Consider the following 10965-nt stretch of genomic DNA (forward strand, 5'->3'; position numbering starts at 1 on the left):
GTCATAGTAATTAAGGGGACACATGTTTTAGAGTTATTAAAATGCAAGAACAAATTATGGTAAAATGTACTTTATTCTGTTTTTTTAAATTATTATTTTATTAATATTTATATTTGGGGTGAAAAAAGGACTTGGGTTTGTCCACAGGTTTTATGTGATTCATCAGCTTGCATTTATTGTCCTTTGAAAAGTCTTTTCACATAAATTAGTGCCACACCAGTTTCATTTGCATAGTACAATGTCTAGACCTTCCTGAAATGCACTAAAATTAACTAACTGGTATGTTCATTTGAATAGAAACTGTGGTAATAGACCTTAATGGGATCAAGTCTGCCTAGTATATAAGGTGTATTGTATTTCACAAACAAATCTGTGACTAAACATACCATGGTTTTTCTTTGAAGTACCTTGGATGACAACTTAATGATAACCTGATCATTTCACACAGCGAACACTGATGTATAAAGCACATATCACATAGCATGTTATTTCCATGAAATCAAAGGAAGTGTGCCAAAACTTAGTGAGCTCCCTAGACAGCATTCTGTGTATCACAGGCTGACAGCTCTTTAGGTTTTAAAAGACAGCCCTTGAATGTCCCGGTGTGACTTTTTCATTCATGCCCCTCCCACCATCCTGAAATATAACACCTGCTTTCAGATTCTCCCTCAGTAGTGAATACAGTGACACAGAATCATCTTCGTCAGAGCAGAGGAGCGCTCACCTGAAGCAGAGCAGTATGGGAGCATCATCCAGTTTACTGGATGCAAATAAATCCAACTATATAAAAGGTATGTGTTGTAGGAACTTTATGTGGTCATTCTAAGTCATTTAAGTGGTTTTGCGATTTACCTTAAAATAGTTTTAGTGTGGAAATAGCAGTAAAAGATGTTTGTACACTGACGTTTTATTTTCTGATGCTTCTAAATAGTTAATAATAATAATAGGTTGCTCAAAACTTTCTCTATGCTGCAATGATATGGGCAGAGAAAGAGGGTGGATATTATTGAAATGCATAAGATGTTTTCAACTGTCCTAAATTGCATGGCCTCTCAGTGGTAGAAAAAAATTTATGTTGAATTTGGACTTGTAAATTCCTCATTGGACAATGACTATCATTAGTGCCAATCAGATAACTGCAGTAACCTGCACAGCTGAAAGGTGAGAGGCAGAAACCTGTTTTTGTTTTCTTCTTCTGGTCATTGTAAACTATATGGGTGGAGGTTTTGGTGTGTGTGTGTGTGTCAGAGAGTGTAAAGGATTAAAAACAGCTTTGCTATTTGCTCAAATGGAAAAACACCTTCGATCTGTCAGCTGACAAAACATGCTGAAAGAGCATTACAGTACTGAGGGTGTTCTTGAAATGCATTTTTAAACTATTTAATCAGCCAGATAGTTTTTGGTTCAATCTCAAATCCTGAATAAGTGGTTACAGACTTGCAAAGCACTAATTTTGATGTGCATATCCTAATGTAAAAGCATTACAATCTTTTAGTCCCATCACAGTAAGTTTAATCATTTGTATTTTTATATCTATGCATTTGACGTTCAATTTATTGAAAGCAATTTACAGAGCATTCAAGCTAGTGTATATATTTTGCCAGTCCGTACATTCTCAGGTAACTGAACCTTGTTCCACGTGGATTGATAACAGTATTGTTAATATAGAATAACTGTTTTTGTTTTCTTCTTCTGGTCATTGTAAACTATATGGGTGGAGGTTTTGGTGTGTGTGTGTGTGTCAAGAGAGTGTAAAGGATTAAAAGCAGCTTTGCTATTTGCTCAAATGGAAAAACACCTTCGATCTGTCAGCTGACAAAACATGCTGAAAGAGCATTACAGTACTGAGGGTGTTCTTGAAATGCATTTTTAAACTATTTAATCAGCCAGATAGTTTTTGGTTCAATCTCAAATCCTGAATAAGTGGTTACAGACTTGCAAAGCACTAATTTTGATGTGCATATCCTAATGTAAAAGCATTACAATCTTTTAGTCCCATCACAGTAAGTTTAATCATTTGTATTTTTATATCTATGCATTTGACGTTCAATTTATTGAAAGCAATTTACAGAGCATTCAAGCTAGTGTATATATTTTGCCAGTCCGTACATTCTCAGGTAACTGAACCTTGTTCCACGTGGATTGATAACAGTATTGTTAATATAGAATAGAATCTATATTAACCTATATTACATTCAAAATTTGGTGCAAAAATGGCCAACAATAGACTTAACTAGCAAATTTTTTGGACAACACCACACTTTTTACAGTCTGTTTTAGTTCCACAGCATATACAGATTTATTTTTTATTTTTTTTACAAGGTAATGTAAGTAAAACCATAATGAATATCTGATAAAGACTCTAAGAGCAACTTTGTCTAAATGTGGACAATTGTATTACTTATCACTTCCTCAAATATTAGTTTACATGGAGTGTCAAAGACATTCTGCATTTTTTCAGAAAATAATAAAATAATACTTTTTACATCACACTCCCTGAAATGATTTATTTCAATGAAGGGAAAATGTTGGTAAAATTAGATTTTTCTAATATTTAAACAAAATGGTGATGGTTTTCCATCACACTAAACAGAGCTAAATCAATCAAATTACATGACTTTATGTTTAGTATCCTGTTAATTATGTTATGAAAACACAAATGGGACACAAATGTGACCACTTCCGGTGAATTAGCCGACAGTAAACTCAAGTGCTGTGCTTTCACACTTAAGGTGAAAAGAGAGTGCGTGGTCAACAGCTGCACATTGTCAAGGATGTTAAAAAAATAAAATAAAATAAACTCTCACAAACACATGTACAGGTGTTTACGAACATTCCCGTCAACCTTGTACTCTTGTAGAAGTGTAATGATGTCTGTGTTGAGGTATGTTCATACAGAACTGGCTTTGCAGGTCATGCTGTGTCATAACGTCTATGATAGACCAAGTATCTTACACGTCAGAGCTCAAGAATTCAAGAAATCTCAAACCACAGTTCCTTTCAAAACAATTAATCTCTCTTAAAAATAAAACAATAGTTCAAAGAAGACCGCATGAAGTACAGTACACAGTACGCAGAGAGAGCAAGAATATGATAATAGAGCAGCTCGTTACAGTACTTTCACTCCATTGTGAAATATTTTGGAAGTGAGTGCCGTAACTGTCATCTAAATTTAGTTGCATGTTACGTAATGCAAGAATCTGAAAACGTATAAAAAAGAATACAAGGAATTTAAGAAAGTAGGAACACCCTCTCAGAGTGGACATTCTGGTTTGGGTGTTAAATCTGAAAGTTCAGTTTCAGGGAAACGATTAATTACACATACTGTATTATTAACATTGCAAAATGTTTACATCAAGACAAATGCTTTTAAATTCATACATTTGTTGTTGTTGTTGTTGTTGTTAGAAAAGATTCTCACTCAAGACTGTCATGATATATTTCTTATATTTCTTTTTGAAAACATTATATAAACAGTTATGAGAAGAGGTTGTGCTGTATTGCAAACAGTCAGAATGTTATTCAGAACATGCAGCCTTCTGCCATGACTAAAGTGCCTTATTACTTAATAAATACTTAATAAAATATTAGACACAAATATTCTTTACAAGTAGTATCAATAGTTTAAAGTAAATAAGTATTCTTTTTGTGATATCAAAAACTGTATGTTATACCACGTATATGCTGTATTGACCAGTCAGCACCCAGAACTGGAAATATCCATTTTAGAATTAAGATTATATAGTGATATTATAACAATAACAGTGATACCTTCCATTGCCTGGAGATTATTCATACACCATGCATCATGAAAGTCATGTTTATGTGTTATGCATGTCATTCTCAAAACTTAGTTTGATTTTTAATGAAAGGCTCATTCTCAGGAAACTCAGGACATTTGCATCTGAAAATGTCTAGTGATTATTTTGTTTGAAAATATCACTGCTAAACTTTCAGCACCCAAAAATTGTAACTGCTAAAAGGGCATGTCCCCCAAATAGGTTTTTCATTGGCTGATTTTGAAACTATTATCCCCATTCCTGAAGAAGTGGTTACAAACTTGCAATGTACTACTAATTTTGATGTGTTTATCCTTATGTAAAAGCAACTTACAATCAGAGTAAGTTTAATAATAATTTGTATTTTTATATCTATGCATTTCACATGCACTTTCATTGAAAGCAAATTACAGAGAATTCAAGCTAGTGTATATATTTTGCCAGTCCGTGCATTCCCAGGTAACTGAACCTTGTTCCACGTGCTACACTCTACCAGTTGAGTTACAGGATTTTTAATATAAAATAGAATAGAATAGAATAGAATAGAATCTATATGAACCTATATTACTAACTAACATTACTATATTTAAAATTTGGTGCAAAAATGCCCAACAATAGCCTTAACTAGCAAATATTGTGAGACAATGTGGATATTGTAGATTTTGTTCCACAAATATGCACAGAGAAAACTTTTTTTTTTTTTGATGAGGTAATATAAGTAAAACCATAATAAATATCTGATAAAGACTTCAAGAGAGACTTTGTCTAAACGTGGACAATTGTATTACTTATCGCTCCCTCAAATATCAGTTTATAAAGAAGTCCTATTGTTGCTGCATAACTGTGTTGGAGTGTCCAAGACAGATTCTGTATTTTTTTCACTTCCTGAACTTATTAATTTCAATAAAATATTTTTTTTTGTCAAATTAGATTTAATGGTGATGTTTTTCCATCTCACAAAACAGAGGCAAATCAATCAATTACGTGACTTTATATTTAGTATCCTGTTAATTATGTTATGGGAACACAAATAGGACACAAATGTGACCATTTCCTGTGAATGAGCTGAGAGTAAACTCAAATGCTGTGCTTTCACACTTAAGAAGGTGAAAAGAGAGTGTGTGCTCAACAGCTGCTCATTGTCAAGGATGTTTAAAAAAAAAAAAACTCTTAACAAACACATGTACAGGTGTTTAGGAACATTCCCATGTCAACTTCGTACTCTTGTTGAAGTGTAATGATGTCTGTGTTGAGGTATGTTCATACAGAACTGGCTTTGCAGGTCATGCTGTGTCATAACGTCTATGATAGACCAAGTATCTTACACGTCAGAGCTCAAGAATTCAAGAAATCTCAAACCACAGTTCCTTTCAAAACAATTAATCTCTCTTAAAAATAAAACAATAGTTCAAAGAAGACCGCATGAAGTACAGTACACAGTACGCAGAGAGAGCAAGAATATGATAATAGAGCAGCTCGTTACAGTACTTTCACTCCATTGTGAAATATTTTGGAAGTGAGTGCCGTAACTGTCATCTAAATTTAGTTGCATGTTACGTAATGCAAGAATCTGAAAACGTATAAAAAAGAATACAAGGAATTTAAGAAAGTAGGAACACCCTCTCAGAGTGGACATTCTGGTTTGGGTGTTAAATCTGAAAGTTCAGTTTCAGGGAAACGATTAATTACACATACTGTATTATTAACATTGCAAAATGTTTACATCAAGACAAATGCTTTTAAATTCATACATTTGTTGTTGTTGTTGTTGTTGTTAGAAAAGATTCTCACTCAAGACTGTCATGATATATTTCTTATATTTCTTTTTGAAAACATTATATAAACAGTTATGAGAAGAGGTTGTGCTGTATTGCAAACAGTCAGAATGTTATTCAGAACATGCAGCCTTCTGCCATGACTAAAGTGCCTTATTACTTAATAAATACTTAATAAAATATTAGACACAAATATTCTTTACAAGTAGTATCAATAGTTTAAAGTAAATAAGTATTCTTTTTGTGATATCAAAAACTGTATGTTATACCACGTATATGCTGTATTGACCAGTCAGCACCCAGAACTGGAAATATCCATTTTAGAATTAAGATTATATAGTGATATTATAACAATAACAGTGATACCTTCCATTGCCTGGAGATTATTCATACACCATGCATCATGAAAGTCATGTTTATGTGTTATGCATGTCAGAATGCCTGCAAAATAGCTTCTTTTGAGCCTCATGTCCAGATCGTTTAGACAGTCTGCTGTGAGTTTCCTCTCCACTCACCATCATGGACAGCACTGTGGCTGCAGCAGAGTCATTCAGGTTCCTGGGCACCACCATCTCTCAGGACCTGAAGTGGGACACTCACATAGACTCCATTGCTAAAAAGGCCCAGCAGAGGCTGTACTTCCTTCACCAACTGAGGAAACTCAACCTTCCACAGCTGAAACAGTTCTACTCGGCCATCATTGATGTGTTCATCCATAACTGTCTGGTTTGGTTCAGCTACCAAATCAGATATCAAGAAAATACAACAGACAGTCAGGACTGCTGAGAAGATTATTGGTTCCCCTGCCCAACCTCCAAGATCTTTACACCTCCAGAGTGAGGAAAACGGCTAAGAAAATCACTTTGGATCCCTCACACCCAGCCCACTCTCTCTTTCAACAGTTGCCCTCTGGTCTACAAAGCACAGACCACCAGAACAGCCAGGCACAAGAACAGTTGCACTATGTCTGTACTTTATTCTGCACTGGAAGCTCTTGTCGCCAAGACAAAATCCTTGTGTGTGTAAACATACTTGCCAAGCTCTTTCTGACTGTACCTATTTTGTATCAGATGTTATTGTAGCAGTTTCCTCTAGTTTGTGTGTTTCGCGCTAGTTTTAATTGCGCTGTTAAATCATGTTACAGTTTTGTGGGTAAATCAAGCTACAGATGGCTTACTTACAGGTATAGAAAGACATATTTGAAAATAAAAACAGCAAATAATGGCAAAGTCAAAGTTGAGTTCATGCTAAGCAAGTATCTTTTAATAGTGTAATGATCTCTGGATTGTGTTGCCTTGCAGGGCAAGTGGACGAGAAAATGAAGGAGTTTGCACCGATTTATAGGAAACAATATTCTCTGGCTTACCTGTCCCAGATCCGAGATGAATTTGAGCAACGCAAAGAGGAGCGCACACAGTTTCTCAAACAACGGGTAGGAATCAGATCCCATGTTTGGATAAACTCCATACAAATGTATCATTAAGTCAATGACCATTTCTTCCTCTTGAGACAGACTCGTTATTTTTATTTACCCAGGCCTCTCCAGAACCTGGAAAGGTGCTGTATGAAGAGAATGTGCATTGCTTTGATGACAGCAGGAGGTGGAAGGTTAGATATATAGTAATCCGTGCCACTTATGTCCTGGAGTGCTACGAGAGCTACAAGGTATGAGCCATCATCCACCATCTAACAGTGAGCTTTTGCTGACTGAGGTAATGATAACATTTACCCCATCATCTCTTACCTGCTTTCCTGCAGACGTTTTTAAAAGGGTCAGCTCCACTACACAGACTGATGCCTACAGGGGGCACCATTCTGACTACAGAGGAGAAATACATGGAAATGATTGACCAGTGCTGCCCTTGCACTAACAGTGAGTACAATTAGACTACATGCATATATTTTAAGTGAGCTAATTTTGCAGACTTAAATAAAGACAGACTGTCTTTTTGTTATTAAGTTCAGTATCTATGGTACAAAGTTAGTGTCATTATCCAACTCAATTCACTTAATTTTTTTTTTCTCATTCAATAGTTGTCACTGCAGTTGAATGGATAATATTACTGATTATTAATTTTCCTTGTAAACCTCCTTCATTACTGATGGAATGACAAATGATAATACGGTAATAATGTATAATTGTGTACTGAATAATTCTCTTATGCTCACCCAGACTGCATTTATTTAATCAAAAATATCTTTGTTTTCAATAGAAATTAGAAATAGAGCCTCGGCATGAAATCAAAAATGACCCCATTTATTTTCTTTATGCATCTTAATGTCTTATGTTGAATGATTCTTTCATGCATTACATTAAAGTAAAAACTTTAAAACACTCATAAATTGACACAAAAAAAAAATTCTAAACAACATAATTTATGTTTTTTACATAAACATAATGGTAGAGTAAAATGTGGCTGTGTTGTGATGCAGATGTCCAGGAAGATTTTGCACCTCCTGTGGTGGGCATGCCAGGGCAGTTCCCGGTTTATCTTAGACTTCCATACCGCCGGGATTTCTATTTCTGTTTCCGAGATGAGAACTCTCAAGTTGAATTCATCTCCATCTTATCTGACTGTGTTCGCCACCAGAACAAAGGTATCACTTTCACTACAATGAAACCACAGTAGGAAGGTGTAACCAGTGAAAGCTGTAGTGTGAAGAAATATATCATATTTGGTCCATTCAACAGATTTTCTCAAGAAGAAGACATGTGAGGTTAAGGCTTTTCTCAAAGCCATTCAGCTCTATGGGCAGAAGAAAGGCCAGTATGAATCATGGGATATGCTCACAGGCAGTGATGTGCGGGTAAGTGTCCTTTCACATCCTGTGCTGGTTCACATGACAGCATGTTGTCAGAAAACCCTAAAAATTTTCTAACAATAAACAACATAACCATCACCTTTTGTTGATCTAGTATGACATGGAATGTTCTATAGGTGTTGAAATGTAGAACACTGTGCTAAAACAAAATCCTGTTAATTGACATTTTTTGTCATTTAATGTGACAGTTATGACATTGTTTATCATTTCTACATGAGCAGAACCAAACAGGCTCATTCTTAATTTCTTTGTACATAGTTTAATGTGACAGTTATGAGATTGTTTATCATTTCTAAATGGGCAGAACCAAACAGGCTCATTCTTAATTTCTTTGTACATATTTGGTATAATTGGGTTTTTGTCCCAAAGAGTTTGTTTTCCTCACTAAATGGTAGAGTATAAAAACCACAACTAAATTTTTTCATGTTGTATTATAGACTCCCACATGCGATATCTGTACTTACTCTCCAAAACTCCAAGTCACACACTATTACATCAGGGCTGAGCACTGTGTGGAATCTGAGTAATGCTGCATACAGGCAGTCTCACTCCATAGTTTCACCCATTACAGGCAACGTGACAGTGAACTATCAATACATCACATATGTCAGTGCGTCTCACACATATTAAATAACTTGCTGGTAGTACATCATGTGCCATGAAGTGTCCTGAAGCTCACAGTAAAACACTGGAATATTTTCAGTGGTAAATACTGTACACAGTTACTGGATGAATTAAAATAGCTGAAATGCACAGCATATCATTAATCAATATTATTGAACTAAGTTGTTTGACCAACATAAACACGCACAGTGGGAGTTTATTCTTATTTTTTGTTTGTTTGAACTGTTTTGAATTACTATATATTATATACATGTTATATATGTATAAATATTATAACATAGTTAACATGATATAGTATTGTTTCCTGTTGTCACATTTTCTATTTATTTAAATTATTTTATTTGGATTGTGTTTGAGTAATGACTGAAGGCAGGGCAGTGATTGATTTGTGGTTTTATGTAAACAGATCATAACAGTTTATTGTTCATTTCAGTCTAGTCTGTGGTTTAAGGTTACATAAACTGTGCCATTTGGGGTTTAGCACTTAAGAGTTAGCTCTCAATGTTTGTTCAGCTACATGTGTGTAATATTTCTGAATCTGTACTTGTGTGTGTGTGTTTAGGGTCTTGCTAATCTGTTCATGGAAGACTTGATGCCCTATCTGGAGAAAGAACTGCAGCCATGTTTGAAGAGCAAGAGGGCAGACAAGAGGAGAGTGTGGTTTGCGGTGCGTTTCTTCTACTTTAGATCTTCGACTGAATTTATTGTACAGATAAATTCCTATTATGGCATTGGGTTTCTCCAGAACCTGCCCTTGATACTTGAAATTGGGGTGTGATGTTGACGTACATGTTGGATGCCCCACACCCAAATAGCTTTAGGCCAGGGAGGCCAGAAATGTCCCTATGGTGTTTCCTAATGGGTGGAACAAACCAGAAGCATACTAGAAACACATTACATTCCATATCTGTGATTACTGACAAAGAATGATTAATAGAACACTTATGAATGATCCTTGACCCCAGCCATTTGTCTTATAGACTGTTGAAGCTGCTTATTTCCTGCTGCAAGAGCATCTGCTGGAGAGGATATCCTCACTGAAGCAGGAGTGCCAAGAGATGGTGAAACAGCAGGAGGTGCTCATGCGCTCTGATATGGACCAGATCACCAGCTCAAGAGCTTTCCTGGAGGGCAAACTCAGAGGTACATGATCACGCTAAAAAATAAGCCCATTTCTTGCTATAATACAGTTTACACTACCCTTCAAAAGTTTGGGGTCACAAAGATTTTTTTTTTGTTTAAGAAATTAATATTTTTATTCAGCAAGGGTGCAATAAAAGTGAGCTTAAAGAAATTTATAATGCTACAAAAAGTTTCTTTTTCAAAGAAATGCTGTTTTCTTTTTAAATGTTCTATTCATAAAAGAATCCTGAAAAAAAAGATCACGGTTTCTACAAAAATATTAAGCAGCACAAGTAGTATTTAGTATTTACAAGAATAAGAAATGTTTCTTCAGCACCAATTTAGCATATTAGAATGATTTCTGAAAAATCATGTGACACTGAAGACTAGAGTTAGAATATATTAAAATAGAAAACTGTAATTTTAATCAAATAACTGCTTCCTCGGTGAGCATAAGAAGACTTCTTTCAAAAACATCTTACCGACCCCAAACTTATTTTGAATGGCCATCAGTGAAGGAAGATGTTTTTAGCCCCAATTACTGTTGTAATACTTAGCGTGTGTATATATATATATATATTAGTGCTGTTGATTAATCGCATCCAAAATAAAAGTTTTTGTTTACATATGTGTGTACTGTGTATATTTATTATGTATATACAAATACACACACATACAATATATATTTTGAAAATGTTTACATATATTTACATGTATATATTTATATTATATATAAATATATTTAATATATAAACATATTTTTCTTAAATATATACATGCATGTATGTGTATTTATATATACATAATAAATATACACAGTACACACATATATTATGTAAACA

The 10965-nt window shown here is 34.7% G+C and overlaps 1 protein-coding gene across 1 annotated transcript in view; it reads left to right on the forward strand.

The window, feature by feature from the left end:
- Positions 1–695: 695 nt before the first annotated feature.
- The window catches only part of LOC107726425 (protein Niban-like), a 13632-nt gene continuing 3362 nt past the window's right edge, over positions 696–10965 (forward strand). The window contains exons 1-8 of the mRNA XM_016535983.1: positions 696–791; positions 6856–6986; positions 7091–7219; positions 7313–7427; positions 7988–8152; positions 8247–8362; positions 9564–9668; positions 9982–10144. Coding sequence (XP_016391469.1) covers positions 740–791; positions 6856–6986; positions 7091–7219; positions 7313–7427; positions 7988–8152; positions 8247–8362; positions 9564–9668; positions 9982–10144 — 976 coding nt within the window. The 5' untranslated portion in view covers positions 696–739. The remainder of the gene's footprint in view (positions 792–6855; positions 6987–7090; positions 7220–7312; positions 7428–7987; positions 8153–8246; positions 8363–9563; positions 9669–9981; positions 10145–10965) is intronic.

This window comes from Sinocyclocheilus rhinocerous, unplaced genomic scaffold (assembly GCF_001515625.1).
Source record: "Sinocyclocheilus rhinocerous isolate Xijiao unplaced genomic scaffold, SAMN03320098_v1.1 scaffold605, whole genome shotgun sequence".
Taxonomy (NCBI): Eukaryota; Metazoa; Chordata; class Actinopteri; order Cypriniformes; family Cyprinidae; genus Sinocyclocheilus; species Sinocyclocheilus rhinocerous.